This window comes from Ranitomeya imitator, chromosome 2 (assembly GCF_032444005.1).
Source record: "Ranitomeya imitator isolate aRanImi1 chromosome 2, aRanImi1.pri, whole genome shotgun sequence".
In the NCBI taxonomy this organism is placed as follows: Eukaryota; Metazoa; Chordata; class Amphibia; order Anura; family Dendrobatidae; genus Ranitomeya; species Ranitomeya imitator.
In genome coordinates, this window is record NC_091283.1 from 28,121,124 (window position 1) to 28,146,835 (window position 25,712).

The following is a 25,712-nucleotide window of genomic DNA, read 5'->3' on the forward strand; positions in this document are numbered from 1 at the left end:
TGTGTAGCCTTTACTGGTTATTAAAGTGGGTGGAACACCAAAAAAATTACATGGGGTCACCCCTATATTCAGTAACCAGCAAAGGCTAAACAGACAGCTGCGGGCTGATATTAATAGGCTGATAAGAGGCCATGGATGGATATCGGCTTCCTCCTAGACTAAAAACACCAGCCCTCAGCCTCCCAGAAATCGCGCATCCATCAGATTAGCCTTTGCTCTTCCCACTTGCCTTGGTGAAGTCACAAGTGGGGTAATGGCTTTGGGGTTGATGTCAGCTGTTTTATGTCCATTGACATCAAGTCCAAGGGTTAGTAATGGAGAGACGTCTATAAGAGACCCCCATTACTAACCCCGTAATCAAAAGTAATAAAGACACACACAGAAAAAAGTCCATTGATTGAAAAAATCACTCACCAACCCTCTTATCCTTTTATTAATGTAAAAATAAAAAATAAACACATCTGGTTACCGCTTAGCCCTGCAACCAGATCACACTGAGCTTAGCGTGAGAACGCAGCGGCGTGTGATTGGCAGTAACCTTAATGACGTCACCACCGTCTATGATTTTATTACTTTTAATTACGGGGTTAGTAATGGGGGCGTCTTATAGATGCCTCTCCAACCCCTGAGCTTGATGTCAGCTGACATTACAAAGCTGACATCAACCCCAAATTATTACCCCACTTGCCACCGCACCAGGTCCAGTGGGAAGAGCCAGGCAAAGTGCCAGAATTGGTGCATCTAATGGATGTGCCTTTTCTGGGGCGGCTGTGGAATGCTATTTTTAGGCTCGGGAGGGCCGATAACCAAGGTTCCTTCCCTGTCTGAGAATACCAGCCCCCAGCTGTCTGCTTTAGATTGGCTGGTTATTAAAAATGAGGGGGTACCCCATGACGGTTTTTAATTGTTTATTTAAATAATTTAAAAAACCCTCTCTATTCTTGATAACAGCCAAGATAATAAAGCTGACAGCTGATTTCTGCAGCCCGCAGCTGTCAGCTTTACCTGTGTTGGTTATCAAAAATAGAGGAGACCTCACGTCTTTTTTTATTTATTTATTTTTTTTAATCAGTCTGTCGGCCAATCACACCCATGCTAATACTTGACTTGGCTGTGATTGGCCCGGAAGTGCCCACACAGGAAAAGCTTGTTGATTGCTGTGCTGCAGACTTTCAAATATCTTTGTTCAGGCTGCTGAACCTGAACAGTAACACAGACTTCTGGGAGAAGTCTGTATTCAGGGTCCGGGCACGGATATTTAGTATTTGGTACGGACCCCAAACTTTACTGTTTGGATTCACCCATCTCTATTGGTGATAAAATAATGAATGTCATTTTGAATGCGTTTTTTTTTTAATATTAAGCATCACAAATCCGCAATAACATGGACATATTTGGTGTCCCTGTAATCGTAGCGACCTACAAAACAAAGCGATCAGATCATTTACAGAGATCGATAAATGACTTAAAAAAATGGTGTGATTGATACTTTTTCTCTATTAAATCCATAAAAAAAGTAATAAAACTGTAATGCTGAGGCCGTGTTCACATGTAGCGTAAATGCTGCGTTCTTTCTGCTGCTTTTTTTTCTGCAGAAGACGCAATAACAATCTCCTCTGATTATTACGTGCTTGCTGCATTTCCTTTATGTGTTTTCCCGCTTATTTGATGCATTTTTGGGGCCGATATGAAGAAGAGTTTTTAATGCTTTTTTAACAGTATAGAAAATCTTTGATTCTGCACTTAATGTTGCAAAGTTCTTTTCGTGTCTTTTTTTCAGAAGAAACCTATAGAGAATAAATGCATCAAAACCGCAGAGTTCAGCAGCGTCTTCAGGCCTCAGAGAGCGGAAATTTCATGGACTCACATCCACTTTCCTTTGAAATTTAGACCTTGTTCACATGTAGGGTAAATGCTGCTTATTTTCTGCTGCTTTTTGTGCACAATAAATTCTGCTGTGTTTAACTGTCCAAGCAAAAGTGGATGTGATTTCATGAAAACTGCGCCCCTGTGGTCTAAAGACGCCGCTGAACTGTGCGGTTTTGGGGCTTGTTTTCTCTCATGTCTTTTATGTGGAGCCGTAAAAAGACGCATATAAAAACTGCAGATACTTTATTAAGTGCAGAATCAAAACTTTTCTGAACTATAAAAAACACATTAAAAACGCAGCTTCACATCAGCACCGGAAATGTATCAAATAAGGGGGGGAAAATAAAAATGCTGCAATAATCAGGGAAGATTGTTATCATGTAGTTTGGTTCAGATATCTGCAAAAAACAAAACACATTATTTCTGCACCATGTGAACACGGCCTTACAGGCACAAAAAAGCCGTATGGTGACGCTACGTAAAGGTGAGAAAGTTCTGGCGGCTCCAACTGTGAATGAAGGAACAAAATATAATCCACAGGTCCCAACTAGAGGTGAGCAGGACGCACAGATGACGTCCCGCCTGCTCTGGGTGATCAAACGTAGCGCTGTGGACGCCTGAAGGTTAGAGAATTGTGGCCTCCCGTCCAGGGACCTGGATGCAGGAACAGAGACCCGAGAATCCATCCGCTCATCTCTACTCCCAACCGTCCTGGGTACAGCGGACAGTCCCGGATTGGGGTCTGCGCCCTGCAGTCTCGGGCGTCTCCTGAATGTCCCTCACTGCCATCGCCCAGGAACGAGTTGTCAGATAAAAAAGTGTCAGTGACATGATGGGACGACGGCCGCCAATGACGCCATTCTGGGAGGATGTCTGCAGATGGATAGATGTCACGGCGGCCCGACCTTCCATTATATCACTCATTCTTTAGCTTCCATGTGGAATTATGACCAAAAATGACCTAAAAACTGAGTCCTGAGTCCATGCGCCCAATTCTGTAAATTTGGGGTTTTAATTAGGTGTATAAAGAGATCCAGAATAGGTTTTCTTATACATTATTATTTGTTTTTTTAATGGTTTGGAAATATGTGGATAATGTTGGCCCTTAATGGACGTTTACATGTAACGTGTAAAATCCGCTTCTTGTCATGTCATCTACTTTTATATTAATATCTTTCCATTAGTCGAATTTGCTATTTGTTTTTGTATATTAATGGGTAAGATGTAATTTCCCCACCGGCGCTCGTCTTGTGCTCACGTCTGTACATAAGAAGCTTTGTTCACTTTTGTTGGGTTAGAAACGCGTGTGATGATGTGATGATGGGACGATGTGGTTCATGTTCTCGATATGTCTTTTTAATGATGAAGAAATATACAGATATCTGTGCTGCTTACAACGTCCGCAGCTTCTTCCTTCAGTTCTATAATAAATGTACATCGGTATTATAGATATTCTCCAGGTTATGTATCTTGTGCACAGAGGTCATGGTCATATATTGTGCGGTGGATGTGGAGAGCCGGATCCTGTCTGCAGGATGTATTATACTCTATGGCCGTATTCACATTAGTGAAATATGGGAACATATCGACATCTGTCTAATGCCCTGAACTGAAAGCCCCATAGGGAGCAATAATCCCGCTAGTTGGGGCCGTTGGAAATGAAGACCACTTCCCTGCTGATTTTTCATTGTTTGGTGATGCATCCTATAATGGACGATTTATGTTTTCTTCTTCCTCCTCAGGGCGACATTCAACAACTACTTATAGCTAGAAATGCTCAGGCGGCCTATGACTACTGTGAACACTACAGTCCGGACTGCGACTCTGCTCTGCTGAACAGTCCCCAGGCCCAGGACCCCAACACAAGGCAAGACGTAAGTACGGAGCTGAGAGGGTCCCCCGCATTATTAGGGCGCCCACCGCTGCTCCTGTCCTCCGTCTCTCCAGTGTCTCTGCTGTACACATAGAGATGTCTGCAGTACAACATATCCAACCTCGTGTCCCCAGATCACACAGGTCTCCATTCTGCTTCTTACTGACGAGTCTTCATATCACGATGTAGTTCTTTGTCCTCAGCACTGGATTCTGACTTATAGAGTAACCGTCCTTTCATTATGAAATTGGAAATATGTCATTGGAGAAAAAATTCTTCTCTCTACCCCATCAGACTTTTGCCTCCTTCTCTCATCATTCACTCTAAATTCACCGGTAAAATCCATCTTCAATGACAAGTTAAGAGTTCACTGAGTTATCAGGTTACAGCTGCGATCCACAGAATTCTGTAAAGAGGAGACGTAGGAGAGAAGCTGCAAAAAGATACAGACACAAACATAAAGATGTTTCAAACATAACACACAAACATAAAGTTGTACCTGGTCGTCCAGAGCTGGATTCACAGCTACACTGCTCAGTGCTAGAGATAGGGGAGCAGGATCTCCTATTTTCTCTGGGGGCTGCGTATGTTACACATTAGGAATAGAGCCTACAACAGGCTGAACATACAAGTCATAACGGTCAGACATAATGTTTATTTCTTATTTACACAATTCATTCTGAAATTTCTAACGGAAGGACGGTTACACCTTAAGAGCTGAATAAAGACGCTCTATAATTGATCACATGTCCGCAGCGAGGACTTCAGGGTTGTAATCGACCTTCCTTCTCTGTGGTTGACATTCCATATTTCTGTCCATTAGGGTCAATGTTTCACTTCAAATCAACTCATGTTCCGACCACTTCACAAATATATTCTGCACACAGTCGGACTGACGGGGGAACCTGGTGAAGACACTGAGGTGGACTAAAGTCCTTCATATTTGCGGTCATTACACGGCCCCTACTGCGGACATCACATGCACATTGTAGACATCCCCGGTACTATCCCTCCACTCCGACTTGCCACCTTCTCCTGTCTCTTCCGTCTCTTTCTTCCAGTATTCCTCATGGTAAATTATTGAGATTGAGAGCAACGAGATCCGCGCTGATCTTACTAACACCATTGGTGGAATGAGGTGGAGACCTTGTCTTCTACAATGATGTGGAACTTAAGGATGGAGCGGAAAGCGGAAGCAAATTGAGTTGTGATGTTTGTCCGCGTTTCATGAGGATTATTCAGATATTATTTCTAGACGAGGTCTCCGACATCATTCCAGCTCTTCTCAATCTCTAGTAACAGTTCCAGAATGGACGCTCTAATCTATCTCCTTGGCTTACAACCCTCTCCCTCCTCCCGCACATGTAGTACGCAGAGGAAGAGGTGGAGTATTATGAATATCCCTACTATTATGACAATAAGGAGGAAAGAACATCTGCCCCACCTACTGCAAGTGCCCCTGAAGGGGGCGCCGCGGAGCAGGTAACCTGTGGGTGTGTCAGTCTATACATCCTGATGTCATGTGTCCCGTCTTCCCATCTGGCATGTATAGCTGTATAACTGGAGGCTGCCCAGCCAGGAACGCGGGTCAGAAGTACGGAAACGCTCCATCTGATCACATAGGATCTAGTGATGGCCGATCAGGGTCAGAGGCGCGATGTCTCTCCTATTTCTGTCTTATGCTTTTCTCCTTACGTTATTATTTCCCATGCATGGAGCATGATATGTGTGATCTCCGTCATGTTTCTGTCTATTTTACCGTCTCGTCATTGTCCATCATTCGGTCATTAATATTTGTATTGTTTTATGTATTAAATGTAAGAAAATCACAAAGAAATCAAACCTCTGCTGGAATAAGTGGAGCCCGATGGTTTGTTTGTTTTTTTAGTATCTTTTCTATTAGGACGCCTAAAGAATTCCATAAATTATTAAAATAGAAAACTCCAATTTTTACAGGAATTTCCTGTTAAAGATTTTGTTCTAAACATATCTTTTAAAGATTTTTTTAATGATTTAATTTTTTCATGACACTCAATATCTTAAAACAGAAGCTCACATATTGCAATTTTCTCTCTGGCCATCGAGCCTTATAATTGGCTGACAATTCCTCACCGATAGAGTTCAATTCTCAGCACTCACCTCATTATAATGAACGACAACATCACAATATAAATGAACATCTATATATAGGCCCAATCACTGTAGGAGATGTCACATCTCACTTCCTCCGCCTCTCTGCATAATGACCTCTGCACAGATTACAGGACATGCCCACAACACACTCACTTAGAAATCAGTGCATTTTTCATGTCTGTTGTTTCCCGTGGATCATGAGGCTCCAGTAAAGCATATCTCATATTGCGGAGACCGGCAGCTCAGGCAAGAACGCCATCCTGTAATCATATAGAGAAAATAGGATGAAAAAACCTATAGAAAATAAAAACAGCTAAGAATCATATTTATCAATATCTTGATTTAATTAGTAAAAAATATATAAGTGATACTTCCATTTCATTCTTCTTATTTAAGGGGGTTGTCTGGGACTTTTACATTGATCCTTAGGATATGTCATAAATACCTGATTGGTGGGGGAGTGACACCCGGCCCCCCTGACGATCCGCTGTTCACGGTACTCCTGTGTGGAGCTGCACGTCACAGCTCCTCCAGATCTATAGTGGCCGCGGCCGGTACTGACTGCACATCCGCACCTATTGATTTAAATACTGGGAACAACTGACCGGTGTCGCACCCACCCCGGTCAGATATTGATGGCCTATCCTAATATTTAACCTTCAATATATAAGTCCTGGACAAGTTCTTATATTTTTTCTCAATAGCTAATATGAATATAATTTGTGATTTTTTTTTTATTCACCTTCTTCGTCTTGTTCTCGTCTGTTCCTGGATGTGTTTGTACCGTTCTTTGACATCTATGTTCTCTGTTTGTGCACAGTTTCTAACATAATGCATAATGCACGTCACATTTGTCATTTCTTTTTTTCTGTGTATTGTCGGTTCTGCTATATTCTGTCGCGTCCATTTTATTTCTATTTATTTTGACTTTTTAGGGCTCAATTTATTTTTCTTAGAGCCATATGTTTGATGTGTTTTGAGTGGTTTTGTTTTTTTTTTCCTCCATAAATTAATTTATTCACCATCCCATGGATAATGGGATTTTGTATATACTTCTGTTCTAGAACTTCATAACTGTCCCATTGTCACAAACTTTGAGACAGTGTTTTTGGAAGATTTGTTTCATAAGTAAATTGAGCCCGGGGTTCCCCGTCTGTTTTTCTGTGTTTTCTTCACATTAGCTCTAGTTTTCTTTATATAATAACTTTTTCCTTGAAGAAGCAGAATCCATGATTGTTTATGTAGAAGTGGAGAAGATGCAGAACGTTGTCTTCTCCACTGATTTGATGTTAGGACAGTTCTTAGTCTGGAGGATCAGAGTACTCCCCTTAGTTTTCCTTGCTGGGCGACATCTAGTTCCTGCATCCATTGACCGTTGTCTGTTCATCACATGTTTTATTCATGTTTATTTTTCTCTCTTTTTCTCCAATCCATTTTTTTGTCTGTGTCCCATGTGTTCCTCATTATCATTACCTGCCCTGAAAATCCCATGTCCTCCTCCCAATCTTACCTGCCATGGCCATTGGCAGAAAAACAAAGCCAAAAATCACAAGCCACCAGCCAAGTCAAAGTCAAAGGTGCCTCCTCCGGCAAAGAGTACTGGCAAAGTGAAAAATGGTGTTGTAGGCAAAGCTCCCACCAAGCGAAACACCCCAGTGAAAAATTCTGTGGGCAAAGCCCCCACCAAGCGAAATACCCCAGTGAGAAATTCAGTGGGCAAAGCCCCCACCAAGCAAAACACCCCAGTGAAAAATTCTGCGGGCAAAGCCCCAACCAAGCGAAACACCCCAGTGAAAAATTCTGTGGGCAAAGCACCGCCCAAGAAAAAGTTCGCCGCTGCCAAGAGGAGGAACGTGGGGAATGGTTACCAGCAGGTAGAGCAAAAACAAAGTATGCAGATCCCAGGGGCGTGATCTGACATACATGACACCCGCTCCCCAACAGTTACCCCATGATCCTGCCTTTTACAGGATATGGGCGTTTACATGGAGATGTTGATGATGTTTGTTTGTCCTCGTTTTGCATCGTGTTTTCCATTCTCTGCTTCTTGCTCCAAGCTTTGGGTTCATTCATTGTTGTCCATGCAAAACAAGAGACCTCTGAGCAGAACGATGCCCACCCTCCCGCTAATCCTTGGCCCGACTATAGAGTATACATATTGGCACAAACGGTAAAGACTTTAATGTAATTAATAATGGCATTGACCACTGCAAATCGTCCTTTTCGCAACGCTGTTGGGTTGTTCTGTTTCTTCAGGGCTCTCATGTTTCGCTCTTGTGTAACTGTTGTTACATTGAATAAATGAATGACATGAGTCCCACATCCCCCATTGCTGGATGGGAGGACATCATCTGACACGATTTACGATTGGATTCATTATCTACCGCTCGGCGGACATTGGTCACGCGGGTAATAATGACCCATCTGAGTAAATCTACAGCATGATGGGGACGAGACCTTGTTCTCCTCGAGTATGAGGAGTAAATTGATAACAGACTAATGCTTGCAATTTTATTTTTTTTCCCCTTCTATCTCTTGAACTTCAATTGCTGGACCCTCATCTATTTCCACTCCTTCCCTCCATTCTCAACTTCCTTCATCTTCCCCTTTCTTGCTATTTCTCATGCTGTCCTCTTTTCCTGTAAATTCCTTACCTACCTTGGTTATTAAGGACCCTGCCCAGACCACTGAACCTGTTATGACCCCTGAGCCCACCGTTCTAGAACAGAGCCCAGATTATACAGTATCACCCATCGGGGAGGATGTTTATGAGGTTTGGGAGGAAGAACCCACTCAAGAAGTTCCACCCAATCCACAGGTAACCACTGGCTCCACTATGAGGCAAGGATGGACTTTACAACATCTGATACTCTAGGACTTTATATTTTTCTGGACCACAAGTTAAAAAAATTAGCTATTTGCGAAATATATATTTTTTCCAAGTTTTAGGCTGTGTCTTCACATGCCCGGCCATTGGGATTCTCCACATTCCCTCCATATGTTAATTTAGTACATATTCTGCCCTTGTACAATGCTTTGAGTATTTTATCTCACTTTTTCCTCCTGTCATTCCCTTCTTTATCTGTATTCTCACCTTATTTGCCCTTCCAAAAGGAAAAGGAAAATGCTCCTTCTACAGATGTCAAGGGTAGTGATTCCTTCATAGAGGAATATGTGATCGGAGAGGAGGAAATTCCAACAGTCGGGCTGGACTATGAGTATGTGTACAAGGATTATCATGAGGGTTCGGAGAGTACACACCTGGGTCCAGTCCTCTCCGCCGAGACTCCTGAGAGTGGAGGTGTAAGTCTCACAAATCGTATGAGAACATCGTGCCCTACAATGTTTTATGAGACTCTAAGCACAAATCGTTCTTCTCCCTCCTTCCTTGGTCCTTCTGGTGTTCGTTACTTCTCGTGTCTCAGTTTCTTTGTCTTGTTGGTCTCTGTGTCACTCAATGTCCAGTCACTGATACTTATTCTACTCATCATTTTCCATTTCTTCGTGTGATTGTTTTTTCTTTCTGGAAACTTCTACGTCATTGACCACTTTTCCATGTCGTGTCTTCTTCCCCTCCTGGCGCATGTGTTAGGGTCTTCTCCCGTCTTCACTCCTCTTCTTATGTCCCCTCTCCATTGTCCTCTTTGCTTTGTGTCTTCTTGCTCAGATAGATGATGATGTCGCGGTGACATCACTTTCTATTTTGTGCTGTCAGAATGGAGTAATCCAATGGTGACTAATGACATCTAGAGGATTCTTTCTGACTCTGGCTTATGGCATCATAGCATTCCCGATATGCCCTGGAAGTTTATGATGTGCCAGAAGTGTGTACGGGACCCTGCACATCGCAGCTTGGCTGAATTAGATGCGTTGTATAGTCAGCTATCGCTTATTCGGGCCCGATATTATTGGGGTCACTGTGCAGTGATATCGTATGTACAGCCTTCACGTATCAGCTTTGTTATCTGCATATCATGGGCTATAAACCATTTGCTTTAAAGTCATTTTATAAGAAAGTTCAGTTTTAATAAAAACTTAAATCTTGAAGTACATTTTCTTAATTAAGTAGATAATAATAATAAGATAATGTTATGGAATATTCCGCCTCGTTATATGTCATGTCCATAAATGCATTGTGTGCACAGGGGGAACAGTTAGGAGACGCTTTAGAAGACTAAGTGATACTAACTGTGTCTTTGTGGTTATATGTGTGCTACCCACAGGCTATCAGTGGTCCCCGCGGGCTGAAAGGAGACAAGGGTGAAGCCGCTCACATGGAGTCGGTGAGTACGAGTAGCGGGCACATTACACACGTGGTGCCGATATCAGTCCCCATGAGGTTCAACAGAAGGGAGGACTAGAATGCTTTACTTTACATCATATATATATGTATACGCTTATTTCCATTTTCTAGTTTTGATGTGTTTTGGGACATTTTTGCAATGTGCAGCCTTATTGGTTTTCACATGATTTAGCCTCAAAGCAAGTAATGGTAAAACTGCCTCGTAGTTATCAGCAGCACAGGGACTTTCCTTCTCCCAGGTCTGCTGCCATAGATCTGTGTCCGAACATCCTGGCCAAGACTCGTTGGCGCCCCCTATCTGTCTTTACCTGGTGCACGTCTCCCCAGACCCCTCCAACTACAGTCCTGATAGTACAATTTATCGATATCCATAAAGGGGTATTCCCATCTCCAAGATCCTATCCCAATATGTAGTAGATAATATTAGTAAACACCTCCAATTAGAAATGTAGTATAGTTCTTCTGATTCATTAGCTTAGGTATCTATGGTTGCGACCACTCCTATAGTGACAGTTAGATAGCTGTTAGTGGTCGTAACTATGGATACCTAAGCTACTGCAATTCCCTGCACATGGGGTAAGCGAAATAGCGAATCATAAGAACTATACTACATTTTTAATTGGAGGTATTTGCTAATATTATTATTATTAGTACACCTATTTTATATTGGGATAGGATCTTGGAGATGGAGATACAACTTTAAGGGTACCGTCACACAGTGGCATTTTGATCGCTACGATGGCACGATCCGTGACGCTCCAGCATCGTAACAATATCGCTCCAGCGTCGTAGACTGCTGTCACACTTTGCAATGTACGACGCTGGGGCGATAATTTCATGACGTATGTGCGATGTAGAAGCCGTTGGTTACTATGCGCACATCGTATACAATATCGTGCACACCTTTGTTACACCATGCGATCATGCCGCCACAGCGGGACACTAGACGACGAAAGAAAGTTTCAAACGATCTGCTACGACGTACGATTCTCAGCGGGGTCCCTGATCGCAGGAGCGTGTCAGACACTGCGAGATCGCTGGAACGTCACGGATATATCGCTGGAACGTCACGAATCGTGCCGTCGTAGCGATCAAAATGCCACTGTGTGACGGTACCCTAAGCATTCAGAATGGCTGCATTTATCTTTGGATGCAAATTAACCATAATTACCAAACTTTGCTACTTTTACCTCACCTTCAGGCGGCCATACTCATTAGACTAATGTCAGGTGAACCCCTTGATTTCGAAGGGACCTTCTGACCATTGTATTAGATGGAATGGCTGACTACTATTTGGGAACTGTCAGGTGAAAACAAGGATTGGGCATATTGCATTTTTGTATGCCTGATCCTTTGCACTCAAGGCAGATAAGGCACTATGGATGTCTGCAGCATCTTACTCCCCTCTCCCCATTGAAAGAATAGGTACACAATGGGCCAAACTGAGCTTACATGTATATGGAGAGATCGTATGGATTAGGGTGCAGCCATACAAGCTTTGTGTGACACCTATAAAATATAGACCAAGCTTAACTATTATATGGCGGATGTTCATCGTGGTGACTATAGTAGATTACTGATAATGGTAAGGTGCTGACACTCCTTTGATTTTCTTTTACAGGGTTCATTGGTGGAAGGCCCACCAGGACCAGAAGGGCCTGCGGTATGTACGATATTCCTACTAATACCACTATCCATGAAGGCTCAATGACATTGTTGTGTTGATGAATGTAAGTGTTTATCAAGAACGGTTCATGGACACACAAGACCCAAAGATAACCATAAAAAATAACGCCTTTCACAGACATCCCGGATATCTAACTCATCATTCATGACACTTTATTGTAGCCTTTACAAGTTGTCTAAGGTCTACTAAATAAAATGTAACTTACTGATGTTCACCGTGATCCAAATCTGCTTTTTTCTTCTTTATTAGGGTCACTCCGGTCCCCCAGGAATACAGGGTCATCCTGGACCCGTTGGTGACCCTGGAGAGCGGGTACGGAGATTGCCCAGAAGGGTTTCCAAATCAATCTGATGCCTTTCTTATATTTTTTCAGTATATAAACTCTTATTTTTCTCTCATGTTAGGGTCCCCCGGGCAGACACGGTCTCGCGGGCGCCAATGGATTACCAGGACAGCCCGGCAGCTCCGTTATGCTTCCTGTAAGTGTTCATGAATGAATCTGGAGGGCAGATACATCTGTGATTTTCATCTAGAGATTTTGTGATCAATTGCAACTGATTAGAGCAGCAAAATTGTAAAATACAAAATGGCTAAATCTGTAATATTCTTGTAAAATGTTGTGGAGTTGTATCACAAACTCCAGCACAGTGTGTAAAGGATACAAATACCTAACTGGAGCTTAAAAAATAGCTATTCAAATTCTGATACTGTTCTCTGTTACCAAAATGTGTCCAATGTTCTAACTCTTTTACTCCATTGGATCCGCGCAGTTCCGGTTTGGAGCCAGTGGTGGTGACAAGGGACCGATAGTTTCTGCACAAGAAGCGCAGGCAGCAGCCATCCTCCAGCAGGCCCGGGTACGAATCCACCCCAGGAATGAAGGTCTGGAAGGTGTCTTGTGTAATATACTTAATATATGTTGTGTCTGCAGTTGGCTCTCCGTGGGGGCGCGGGACCAATGGGTTATACTGGGCGATCTGGACCCCTGGTAAGTACTCACAATGGATTTCTATAGGGTTATATATGTAGGAAATCATATAAATATTGCCGAACTATAGTAATAATGTTTTTGTGTTGTACCTCTTTATGAATTCATTTTTCTTTAGGGACCACCAGGAAATAATGGATTAAAGGGCGAACAAGGAGATTTAGGTCCTCAGGTAATTAAGTAAGCAGCAGCACATTGCTTTGTAATATCCTTACATCAAACTAATAAGATCAATCTATCTTTTAGTTATATGTGAATTAAAGAATCTGTTAAAGATATTTGTGTTAATAGAGAAGAATGTCCCAACCTGCCCATTCATTATATTAAAAGCCAATAGGAAACATGTAATGCTCCATCTATCCTGTGGGGGCACTGCAGGTTTATTGAACCACATTGCTTTGGGTTGGCACAATTGCCTGAATCTTGGCCTTACTGAGGTTCGCTGCTTTTTAGTCCAATCCTTTTATTATTGTTCTTGCAATTCAATTGAATAATTACATTCATAATTGTTATACTATTCCAAGATTACAACCCCCTCCTACATTATAGAGAGGGTCCCAAGCTGTGAGTGAGAACAGAAAGACGCCCCATGAATGCATTACCCGACAATTGGTCGTCAGAATGGCCTCCATGCAATGCTACATAAGTACATGAGCAATGGCCGAATACTGAGCGTGAATACAACACCTTAAGAACCCAATGACATGTCTAAGGCATATTTTGGGGAATATTTTTTTTCCGAAAATCATATTAAGCATTAAACATATTTTAAAGAACAAAGAGAAACTGGACACAATTTGTTTCTCTGTAACAAGGAATTCTTCACTTTTCTAGGGTCAAAGAGGACCTCAGGGGCTGTCTGGACCTCCAGGAAAGGCCGGGAGAAGGGTAAGGACACAGCTTTGTTGTATGGGATCTTGTGAGGAAGGTGCAGAAGATCTCAGCACGGCTATCTGGGGTCTCGGTCAGGGGACCCATCTCATGTACATGTTCTCTGATAGATTATCCCTGTCTTAGGGTCGTTCCGGTGCTGACGGGGCTCGTGGCCTGCCTGGTGAATTTGGTAATAAGGTAAGTTTTATTCACCCCGGTTCTTCCATGTCTCGGCCGTCACAGTCCAGTGTGTTAATAATCTTTGTTTCTGTGTCAGGGTGAACGTGGCTTTGACGGGCTGCCGGGATTGCCAGGTGAAAAAGGTCATCGGGTAAGAAAAATAATTGATTCGCTTTATCATCCTTTTTTTATCTGTAAAGTATGGAAACGTTCACATAACAGACTCCATGAGAATTAACAAATGCCCTGAAACACGTTCTCCCATGGTGCTGCGGTCTTCTATAGATACAGAAGTCCATGATCAATGATTCCCATGTGGAGAACGTGGGTATAATCACACTGTGGCTTTACCTCTATTCACACCGGCGGTGAAGGTTTTAAGTAAAGACTTGGAAATCTAGCACGGATGTGTACATAGGCATTAATTGTAAAAGCGAGACACAAGGGTGTCTTCTTGGGACTTACAAAGATACAGCACCCTACAATGAAAAGTACAAAAAAGTCCAAGTTTTTTTCTTAAATGAGTGAAATTCAGGACAATCCCTTTATTTGACGTAAACAATTTATCTATAAATGCCTGCACACAATTTTTCACAATGAAATTCAATAGCGAAAAAAATATGATTCAAAACTCAACAACAGCAAATGTAAACTCATAACCAGTAGTGTTTCCACAGTAAGTCCCACATCTATGTTCCCATCTACTTGATTTCTGTCTATATCCTCCTTTCTTTTCCTTGACTGACAGCTCTGGTATTAGAGGGGCCTGAGGAGGGCGGCGATAGATAGAAAACAAGTAGGTGGGAAGGTGCCCTGAACTGCTCGGCCCTCCGAGGGTGCTCCTAGGTTTAAACTGTTTTTTTAGGTGTAAACTATGGATTTTCCTAAAAAGGTTTCAAGAGGAGGATACAATTCTTCTGGCCACACGTCTTCCTCATCACATATCATCTGACATTTTTAATATCTATGTTCAAATTATTGTTTTTATGAATATACGGTAATTAAGTCTGAAAAACGTTAGAACTTTTCTCAGATGATTACTGTTAAAATGAATAATTCCGAATCTCAACTGATGCGACGTCGTATGGAGCACGGACACTCACAACAAGAAGTCATCAGTTTACTTGAAGAATAGTTTCTCGTCCAGATGAATAAATGAAGTTCTGCGCATCAGTTATAAACAGTGCGATATGCGGTGGTGAAGTTGTTAAGTTTAAAGGTCCACTGATAACAGATCTCTGGTGTTTTTAGGGAGATGGTGGAACCCAGGGACCTTTGGGACCACCCGGAGAAGATGGAGAGAGGGTGAGTACTGACCGCGGTGCTGTTTGCTCCTGATGACTCCTCACCCTATGATCAGTGTCTGATATTCTCATTTCTATGTCTCTTAGGGAGGTGATGGAGACGTTGGACCCCGTGGACTTCCCGGTGAACCAGTAAGACAGATTTTTATACTTTTTTCTAATCAATTACACAAACTGTAAATATTTGGAGATCGATTTTCAGTCTACAATGATAATTTTAGGATCACAAATAACTTTTTTGGAATCAACACTATACTACTTTTATTTCTTTTATGCAGTTCACCTGCACTATAAATGTTAAATCATAATATGCAAAGTATTTATCAATGTTACATATAATTTCTGGAAGTGCTGATACCAGATAAATCAGTATATTTCTGTATTAGATACATGTAAACTATGACCCTTATTAGTGGCCTAGTCCTGATCATAGTCCTGATCATAGCCCTGATGATAGTCCAGATCATAGTCTGGATCATAGCCCTGATGATAGTCCGGATCATATTCCGGATCATAGTCCTGATTATGGTCCTGATCATAGTCCGGATCATAGTCCTGATCATAGTCCTGATCATAGTCCGGATCATAGTTCTGATCATAGTCCTTATCATAGCCCTGATGATAGTCCGGATAATAGTCTGGATCATAGTCTGGATCATAGTCCGGATCACAGCCCTGATCATAGTCCGGATCATAGTCCTGATCATAGCCCTGATGATAGTCCAGATCATAGTCTGTATCATAGTCCTGATCATAGTCCTGATCATAGTCCTGATCATAGCCCTGATGATAGTCCGGATAATAGTCTGGAACATAGTCTGGATCATAGTCCGGATCACAGCCCTGATCATAGTCCGGATCATAGTCTGGATCATAGTCCGGATCACAGCCCTGATCATAGTCCGGATCATAGTCCTGATCATAGTCCTGATGATAGTCCGGATCATAGTCCTGATCATAGTCCTGATGATAGTCCGGATCATAGTCCTGATCATAGTCCTGATGATAGTCCTGATGATAGTCCGGATCGCTCCTCCGTAGCTGACACTACTCACTGCCCGATTATGAAGTATTTCTCCTTCGAGACAATGTGATAAGTTCTTCTGTATGTTACACTGTAGGTAATACACACTTGTATGCACTGTAATTAGTTGTCATCTTCATGTGTCCTTAGGGTGTCAGAGGTTTGCTTGGACCCAAAGGCCCGCCTGGTGTTCCTGGCCCACCGGTGAGCACCCTCCATGGATTTGCTGGTCTGTATATCATGGTGATGAATGATTGTAACAGCGGTCTTATCTCTGCAGGGAGTCAGAGGTATGGATGGAAATGTGGGGCCAAAAGGAAACCTGGTAAGTTAAATCCCCCCCTAACATTAATTATAAAGGATAGTGAGGGTGATAAAATATAGGCTCTATGAGGTGTACCTAACTAGAGTGCTATGCTTTTCTATACTTTAGGGTCCACAAGGTGAGCCCGGCCCTCCAGGACAGCAGGGAACTTCTGGGACACAGGGGCTTTCAGGGCCTCAGGGAGCTCAGGGACCCCCAGGAGAGACTGTAAGTATCACTTTGTTCAATATAATAATGATAAAGTGTAAGACTGATTGTAAACTGCATCTAATATTTATATATTTACGTACAGGGACCAAACGGAAAACCCGGCCTCCCTGGCATCCCCGGCTCAGATGGGCCCCCTGTAAGTATCTGCTGGCCATCTAACCTACTACATGGCCACTGTCCATCACACATATCTTTTGTCTATCCGTGATTGTCAGACTTATCTGTCCAAAAATAAGACATTAATGTTCATCAACTATCACATAAGCACAGATCCTTCTACTGTGCAGGTGATATATATATATATATGTATAATTTAGCCTTCATGGTCTGAGAATGACATAAGCAAGTGACAATACTACAAAACTGTGTAAAATCACCATTACATTTGGTTTCTATTGGCTCGGCCTCCCAAAGATCAGACGATTTTATAGGCAACTCAGTATTGTAGGTTGTCCAAGGGAAAGCTCGTCCTAAGTGGCCAATTGTGACCAGATGCTTGCGATAGTCGGCAGCAGACTTGTCTGAATGGGTTCTGTCAGGATGGATTTTTTCATCCATTGTTCGTTGGAGCTTCATGTGCATGGTGGGAACAGACGATTATTTCTTGCTTTACATCGACCCAATGTGTTTTTTTTACACTGTGTTCGGCCCAACATGACGATCCGATGACAAATAATTGACCTCTTTGTGGCCCATCGGGATCATGTGTATGGCCACCTTCAGAGGGAAGACCACACAGCCAAGGATAATATTTTTAGGTCTTTCACATGATGAGAAAAGTAATTTTGTATTTTAGACAAAAGTCATTACACTCGTGTAAATGTTGGGGAACAACAATATCTCAGAGGCTCCTTCCTCTGTCTGTGCTACATGTGCTGTGTGTTACATTTGCTATGTGTTATCGGACGTCACCATTTGTAATGAACAGGTCACCGTGACCATGATCAGGGTATCTCCATCTGTCCAACTTGATTATTTTGATCACATCCTAAAATTATTTCTTCTTTCTCTAGGGTCATCCTGGTAAAGAAGGTCCTGGAGGATTTAAGGGGAACCACGTGAGTGTGACTTCTAATGCCTCATCGGACTCTTGTGCGTTATACTAATATCTTGATGGGTTCAGTCTGTCATCCATAAAACGTGAGGAGATTCCTGCATTGATTGTGGGACTTGCGGCTCCTCCAGACTTATGATGACCACATCTGGGTCCTGGGTGAGACTCGTGGTTTATCATATCCAACATCTCGTAATGATGAAAATGTCACAGATCAACAATCCAGATATACAAATGAACATCCCTAAATCCCCAAGAAGACTTATTTTTCTTTCAAATATGTTTATTGTATTTCACGTTAAGGCGTAATAATAAAAAATAAAGTCGAATATATCACTTCAATAATTTACAGATCATATTACAATGATCATACAAGAAAACAGAACAAACAAACAATAGTATTAAAATTACACAAAGGGAAGGGAAAGATGGAGGGGCAGGTTAAGGGGACAGTACGAGGTACACAGATAATGAAGCGGTGAGGACCAGGAATTGATATGGATATGACCTATTATGGGATATGATTATCCAAAAGATAGCCTAGCGCTTGGCAGGTGCAAATGTGCGATCCATGGAGCCCCAAAACCTTTTAACATGTTCTCCAACCTGTTCGGCTTCATTGTACATAATATCTGTATTAATGAAAACATTAAGTAATTGTTTTTACTAGAAATGGCAATCAGTGGAATTCGTACCCAGCTTTAGGTTTCCCCAAACAGCTGCTGTGGCTGACCTGAAGTATTAAATGCCAGGCCCTAAAATGACCGTTCATGTAATGGGACGATCCCTATTAAATATGGACGCCCTGGGTATGTTTGAGTTATAGCAATAATGTGGATTCTGCGGTACCTCCTGAATGTGGGAATCGCCACTATGGGGTCTCTGTGCCATAATGGGACGTATGGAAAGATGTTGTCATCATCCGATGCCACGTTATAATGGCCACACATTCACCAGTTTGTTCAAATTTTGAACAAAGTGCTAAAATATTGCAGATTATTGATATCTAAAAAATGTAATCTAAAAGCCATCCCATGAATCGTTTCTGTGAATTTCATTACTTTATAAATCTTAGTCAGGGATGACTGCGAGACTTACATCCGATCCCACTCATAAACATAAGAATATTTCCCCAGTCATATCACTATCAATTATTGTTGTGTTTGTGATAGTCGTTCCTAAATTGTGTCATCGAAATTAGAGAAATGTGTTCTTCACGTTCTAATAAGTCCTTCTCACATCTCTAGGGTCCTTCTGGTCCACAAGGTCCAATCGGTTATCCTGGACCCCGCGGTGTGAAGGTACTGGAAATTAAAAGCTCTTGATTAACCGTATTCTGTTAATTTGCATTCATGTGCTATTACTATAGTTCTATTTAGGAAAATGATGCTTGTAACAATCTGTGTGAAACCCTAGAAAATTAAGAATGTAGGCAAATATTTTCATGTGGTGAAGAGGCAAAGAGCAGAATACTGCATAAAGCACAGGTGGAGAGCAGCATTGCAATACATGTAGTACAGGTAGAGAGCAGTACAGTACATGTAGTACAGGCAGAGAGCAGTATAGTACATGTAGTACAGGTAGAGAGCAGTATAGTACATGTAGTACAGGCAGAGAGCAGTATAGTACATGTAGTACAGGTGGAGAGCAGCATTACAATACATGTAGTACAGGTAGAGAGCAGTATAGTACATGTAGTACAGGCAGAGAGCAGTATAGTACATGTAGTACAGGTAGAGAACAGTATAGTACATGTAGTACAGGCAGAGAGCAGTATAGTACATGTAGTACAGGTAGAGAGCAGTATAGTACATGTAGTACAGGCAGAGAGCAGTATAGTACATGTGGTACAGGTAGAGAGCAGTATAGTACATGTAGTACAGGTAGAGAGCAGTATAGTACATGTAGTACAGGCAGAGAGCAGTATAGTACATGTAGTACAGGTAGAGAGCAGTATAGTACATGTAGTACAGGCAGAGAGCAGTATAGTACATGTAGTACAGGTGGAGAGCAGCATTACAATACATGTAGTACAGGTAGAGAGCAGTATAGTACATGTAGTACAGGCAGAGAGCAGTATAGTACATGTAGTACAGGTAGAGAACAGTATAGTACATGTAGTACAGGCAGAGAGCAGTATAGTACATGTAGTACAGGTAGAGAGCAGTATAGTACATGTAGTACAGGCAGAGAGCAGTATAGTACATGTGGTACAGGTAGAGAGCAGTACAGTACATGTAGTACAGGTAGAGAGCAGTACAGTACATGTAGTACAGGTAGAGAGCAGCATTGCAATACATGTAGTACAGGTAGAGAGCAGTACAGTACATGTAGCACAGGTAGAGAGCAGTACAGCACATGTAGTACAGGCAGAGAGCAGTATAGTACATGTGGTACAGGTAGAGAGCAGTACAGTACATGTAGTACAGGTAGAGAGCAGTACAGTACATGTAGTACAGGTAGAGAGCAGCATTGCAATACATGTAGTACAGGTAGAGAGCAGTACTGCACATGTAGTACAGGTAGAGAGCAGCATTGCAATACATGTAGTACAGGCAGAGAGCAGTATAGTACATGTAGTACAGGTAGAGAGCAGTACATGTAGTACAGGTAGAGAGCATTACCGTACATGTAGTACAGGTAGAGAGCAGTACCGTACATGTAGTACAGGTAGAGAGCAGTACAGTACATGTAGTACAGGTAGAGAGCAATATAGTACATGTAGTACAGGTAGAGAGCAGTACAGTACATGTAGTACAGGTAGAGAGCAGTACAGTACATGTAGTACAGGTAGAGAGCAGTACAGTACATGTAGTACAGGTAGAGAGCAGTACAGAGCATGTAGTACAGTTAGAGAGCAGTATAGTACATGTAGTACAGGTAGAGATCAGTACAGCACATGTAGTACAGGTAGAGAGCAGTACAGTACATGTAGCACAGGTAGAGAGCAGTACAGCACATGTAGTACAGGTAGAGAGCAGTACAGTACATGTAGTACAGGTAGAGAGCAGTACAGAGCATGTAGTACAGGTAGAGAGCAGTATAGTACATGTAGTACAGGTAGAGAGCAGTATAGTACATGTAGTACAGGTAGAGAGCAGTATTACAATACATGTAGTACAGGTAGAGAGCAGTATAGTACATGTAGTACAGGTAGAGAGCAGTATTACAATACATGTAGTACAGGTAGAGAGCACTATAGTACATGTAGTACAGGTAGAGAGCAGTACATGGAGTACAGGCAGAGAACAGTATTACAATACATGTAGTGTAGGTAGAGAGCAGTACATGGAGTACAGGCAGAGAGCAGTATTACAGTACATGTAGTACAGGCAGAGAGCAGCATTGCAATACATGTAGTACAGGTAGAGAGCAGTATAGTACATGTAGTACAGGTAGAGAGCAGTATAGTACATGTAGTACAGGCAGAGAGCAGTATTACAATACATGTAGTACAGGTAGAGAGCAGTATTACAATACATGTAATACAGGTAGAGAGCAGTATTACAATACATGTAGTGCAGGTAGAGATCAGTACTGCACATGTAGTACAGGTATAGAGCAGCATTGCAATATATGTAGTACAGGTAGAGAGCAGTATAGTACATGTAGTACAGGTAGAGAGCAGTATAGTACATGTAGTACAGGTATAGAGCAGTATAGTACATGTAGTACAGGCAGAGAGCAGTATAGTACATGTAGTACAGGTACAGAGCAGTATAGTACATGTAGTACAGGTAGAGAGCAGCATTGCAATACATGTAGTACAGACAGGGCAGTGTGGTGCAAGTAGTACAGTTAGAGAGCAGCAGAGTACATGTAGTTCAGAGAGCAGTACAGTACATGAGATACAGGAAAAGGGCCGTACAGTACATGTAGTACAGATAGACTGCAGTACAGTGTATGTAGTACAGTCAAATAGCAGTACAGTAAATGTAGTACAGGTAGTCAGCAGTACAGTATTTGTTGTAGAGACAGAGACCAGTACTGTGCATGTAATACAGACAGATCAGTGCAGTACATGTAGAAAGCAGCAGAGTACACGTAGTACAGAGAGCAGTACAGTACATGTAATACAGGCAGAGATCTGTACAGTATATCTGGTACGTGTAGAAAGCAGTACAGTCCATGTAATACAGGTAGAGAGTAGTGCAACACATGAGGTACAGGTGAAGAACAGTACATTAAATGTAGAACAGTGGAGGACAGTATAGTACATGTAGTACTGGCAGAAAACAGTACAGTTAAAGATCGGTACAAAATATGTAGTGCAAATAGAGATCATTACTTATAGAGAGAGGTACAATACATGTAGTACAGGTAGACAGAGGTATAGTACATGTAGTACAGGTAGACAGAGGTATAGTACATGTAGTACAGGTAGACAGAGGTATAGTACATGTAGTACAGGTAGACAGAGGTATAGTACATGTAGTACAGGTAGACAGAGGTATAGTACATGTAGTACAAATAGACATAGGTATAGTACATGTAGTACAGGTAGACAGAGGTATAGTACATATAGTGCAGGTAGACAGAGGTATAGTACATATAGTACAGGTAGACAGAGGTATAGTACATGTAGTGCAGGTAGACAGAGGTATAGTACATGTAGTACAAATAGACATAGGTATAGTACATGTAGTACAGGTAGAGGTATAGTACATGTAGTGCAGGTAGACAGAGGTTCAGTACATGTTGTGCAGGGAGACAGAGGTATAGTACATATAGTGCAGGTAGACAGAGGTATAGTACATATAGTACAGGTAGACAGAGGTACAGTACATATAGTACAGGTAGACAGAGGTATAGTACATGTAGTGCAGGTAGACAGAGGTATAGTACATGTAGTACAAATAGACATAGGTATAGTACATGTAGTACAGGTAGAGGTATAGTACATGTAGTGCAGGTAGACAGAGGTTCAGTACATGTTGTGCAGGGAGACAGAGGTATAGTACATGTTGTGCAGGGAGACAGAGGTATAGTACATGTTGTGCAGGGAGACAGAGGTATAGTACATGTTGTGCAGGTAGACAGAGGTATAGTACATGTAGTGCAGGTAGACAGAGGTATAGTACATATAGTGCAGGTAGGTAGAGGTATAGTACATGTTGTGCAGGTAGACAGAGGTATAGTACATGTAGTGCAGGTAGACAGAGGTATAGTACATATAGTGCAGGTAGGTAGAGGTATAGTACATGTAGTGCAGGTAGACAGAGGTATAGCACATATAGTGCAGGTAGGTAGAGGTATAGTACATGTAGTACAGGTAGACAGAGGTATAGTACATGTTGTGCAGGGAGACAGAGGTATAGTACATGTAGTGCAGGTAGACAGAGGTTCAGTACATGTTGTGCAGGGAGACAGAGGTTCAGTACATGTAGTACCAGTAGACAGAGGTATAGTACATGTAGTACCAGTAGACAGAGGTATAGTACATGTAGTACAGGTAGACAGTGGTATAGTACATGTTGTGCAGGGAGACAGTGGTATAGTACATGTAGTGCAGGTAGACAGAGGTTCAGTACATGTTGTGCAGGGAGACAGAGGTATAGTACATGTAGTGCAGGTAGACAGAGGTTCAGTACATGTAGTGCAGGTAGACAGAGGTATAGTACATGCTGTAAAGGTGGAGATCAGTGCATGTGGAGAGCAGTACAGTACATATAGTACAGGCAGAGGGTAGAGAACAGTGGACCTTTTCCATATGAATGTTTCTGAATTTTTGCTTATTCCTTTGTCTTTATTTTTATAGGGAGTTGATGGAATCAGGGGTCTGAAAGGACACAAGGGAGAAAAGGTAAAGAATGATCGTGATTTGTAGGCTCCACCACCTGCGCACTGACCAGTATACCGCTCTCTTCGTACCATTCCTCAGCTACGACCCATTTGTATACCTTCACAACCACATATATTCTTTATTTTTATAGGGTGAAGACGGTTTCCCTGGATTCAAAGGCGACTTTGGTGTGAAGGGTGACAAGGTGAGGCGCCATCTCTCGGGATATACTGTAAATCTCTGTACTAATCCTATTAGTTCTCCTCGTGTTGGTGACAAGATCCTTCCTCTGCTAACAGTCGGCCTCTCCTGGCCAAATACCCATCTGCTGGATGGTTTTACATCTGATCCTCCCAAATCTTCAGCTTTTCAGAACAATCTGTTTAGTTTTATTGGATTTAGCGCTTGTCCAGGACTATGATTGTTCTTTAGGTCATCTCTATTAGATCGGTGGGGTCTGATGCTCAGCACCCCCCATTAGCTGATATTAGGTCTGATGGCGGCTGGGTGTGAGCAGTGTATGGAGATGACACAGCACAGCTCCTTACATTGCCTAGTGGCCGTTCTTAGGTACTGCAGCTCCCGATATCCAAGCCCTGGTCAACCACTGATCGTGTAGACATCTACTCTCTGTGTGCTGGATATTCGCGCTGCTGTTTGCACAATATTTATTCTTATTTCTCTTTAGGGTGAATTTGGAGTTCCTGGGTCAAGAGGAGAAGATGGACCTGAGGGTTCAAAGGGAAGATCTGGCCCTCCTGGTGACCCTGGACCCCTTGGATTGATTGGTGAGAAGGTGAGATGTGGTTGTGTCTGGTGTGTGTTAGTTATTGATTAGCGATTAATACTTGGGCTGCCATTAAACATACATTGTTTGGTTTGTTCCAGGGTAAACTTGGTGTCCCAGGCCTGCCCGGATATCCTGGACGACAGGGGACGAAGGTGAAGAGGGTTACACAGGACATAACGTGCACGCTGAGCCCAGGAACATGGCACGGACTCATCGTCTATTTTACCTTCTATCGTTACAGGGATCCCTCGGCTTCCCCGGATTCCCAGGGGCCAACGGAGAGAAGGGAGCGCGGGTATGGGACATGACCTGTTAATCTGATAACACCCACCCCATAAAGTGCTGGGGGGCTGGTATATCACCTATGCGGCACAGTCGGGGTCTCATTGTATCCCCCATGTTCTGCGTTTGTGCAGGATGAGTTTTTCTGATCTCTGCCAATATCAATGTCTGCGTTACTTCTAGAAGAAATCACATAGCAGAGAAATGGTTGTGCCGAGTGGATCCATATATTCAGAATTAAGGAACTCCCATAGTTATCCTGTCATCCCAGAATACGGGCGTAGGGCAGAATGCCATAGAGTTATATGGCAGCGTCAATGGCTGCCCCTGAAGGTGAACGGAGATCAAGACGCATGCTCAGTGCGGACTCCATTCACCCTCCATTATAGACTGCGGCCTCCTCACTGGTTAGTCCCCATCTTAGTAAGAAAGATGATGAAAGTGCGGATGGTTTTAGACCACAACAATTTACATGAATTAGATTATGCCGTTATTGGTATCACAGTACTCATACACATACATTACCAACATAAGATGTGCAGCCGCCCCGTCACAGATGGAGAAAAGAAAAATCTTTGGTATTTGCTGTTCAAAAAGTTACTTAATTTTACTCGCCGGACGTGGAACTTCATTGTTGCATTTTGGCGGCTCAGTGCTCAAAAGGCAGCAATTATATTGTAAATGTACATTTTCCTATGATAATTGCTCATCCTTGATCTTCTATTATACTCTTCAGTAAATTGGAAATTGCGACTTTAAGTGTCCAATGTAAATGGCCTCTACTAAAAATTTATGGCAGCTTTGTTTTAGGTTCTCTGGCTTTTATTATTATCAGATTTTTACTTTTAATTTGTAGACTAATTACATTTTATTGCATTTTTTTAATAGTGGTTGGATCTCAGTTTTTCTGAATCCTCTCTATAGACATAGATTTCAAAGATTCAGATTGTTTGCAGCCACCACTAGAGGGAGCTTATTGCATACTGTCCTATCATCAATGTATGCAGTAAGATCTTCAGCTCCCTCTAGTGGTGA

At 42.3% G+C, this 25,712-nt stretch overlaps 1 protein-coding gene across 2 annotated transcripts in view; it reads left to right on the forward strand.

Annotated features, from left to right (window-relative positions):
* COL11A2 (collagen type XI alpha 2 chain) overlaps positions 1 to 25,712 on the forward strand; it is a 154,186-nt gene that overhangs the window by 87,288 nt on the left and 41,186 nt on the right. The window contains exons 5-32 of one of the 2 annotated variants that reach the window (XM_069746316.1): positions 3,612 to 3,743; positions 5,111 to 5,224; positions 7,405 to 7,749; positions 8,547 to 8,693; positions 8,990 to 9,178; positions 10,099 to 10,158; positions 11,800 to 11,841; positions 12,115 to 12,177; positions 12,270 to 12,344; positions 12,636 to 12,722; positions 12,797 to 12,853; positions 12,972 to 13,025; positions 13,688 to 13,741; positions 13,871 to 13,924; positions 14,004 to 14,057; positions 15,158 to 15,211; positions 15,298 to 15,342; positions 16,385 to 16,438; positions 16,515 to 16,559; positions 16,668 to 16,766; positions 16,852 to 16,905; positions 17,783 to 17,827; positions 19,071 to 19,124; positions 23,582 to 23,626; positions 23,757 to 23,810; positions 24,294 to 24,401; positions 24,494 to 24,547; positions 24,637 to 24,690. In XM_069746316.1, coding sequence (XP_069602417.1) covers positions 3,612 to 3,743; positions 5,111 to 5,224; positions 7,405 to 7,749; positions 8,547 to 8,693; positions 8,990 to 9,178; positions 10,099 to 10,158; positions 11,800 to 11,841; positions 12,115 to 12,177; positions 12,270 to 12,344; positions 12,636 to 12,722; positions 12,797 to 12,853; positions 12,972 to 13,025; positions 13,688 to 13,741; positions 13,871 to 13,924; positions 14,004 to 14,057; positions 15,158 to 15,211; positions 15,298 to 15,342; positions 16,385 to 16,438; positions 16,515 to 16,559; positions 16,668 to 16,766; positions 16,852 to 16,905; positions 17,783 to 17,827; positions 19,071 to 19,124; positions 23,582 to 23,626; positions 23,757 to 23,810; positions 24,294 to 24,401; positions 24,494 to 24,547; positions 24,637 to 24,690 — 2,292 coding nt within the window. The remainder of the gene's footprint in view (positions 1 to 3,611; positions 3,744 to 5,110; positions 5,225 to 7,404; positions 7,750 to 8,546; positions 8,694 to 8,989; positions 9,179 to 10,098; positions 10,159 to 11,799; positions 11,842 to 12,114; positions 12,178 to 12,269; positions 12,345 to 12,635; positions 12,723 to 12,796; positions 12,854 to 12,971; positions 13,026 to 13,687; positions 13,742 to 13,870; positions 13,925 to 14,003; positions 14,058 to 15,157; positions 15,212 to 15,297; positions 15,343 to 16,384; positions 16,439 to 16,514; positions 16,560 to 16,667; positions 16,767 to 16,851; positions 16,906 to 17,782; positions 17,828 to 19,070; positions 19,125 to 23,581; positions 23,627 to 23,756; positions 23,811 to 24,293; positions 24,402 to 24,493; positions 24,548 to 24,636; positions 24,691 to 25,712) is intronic. The other variant, XM_069746315.1, reaches the window with a different exon arrangement.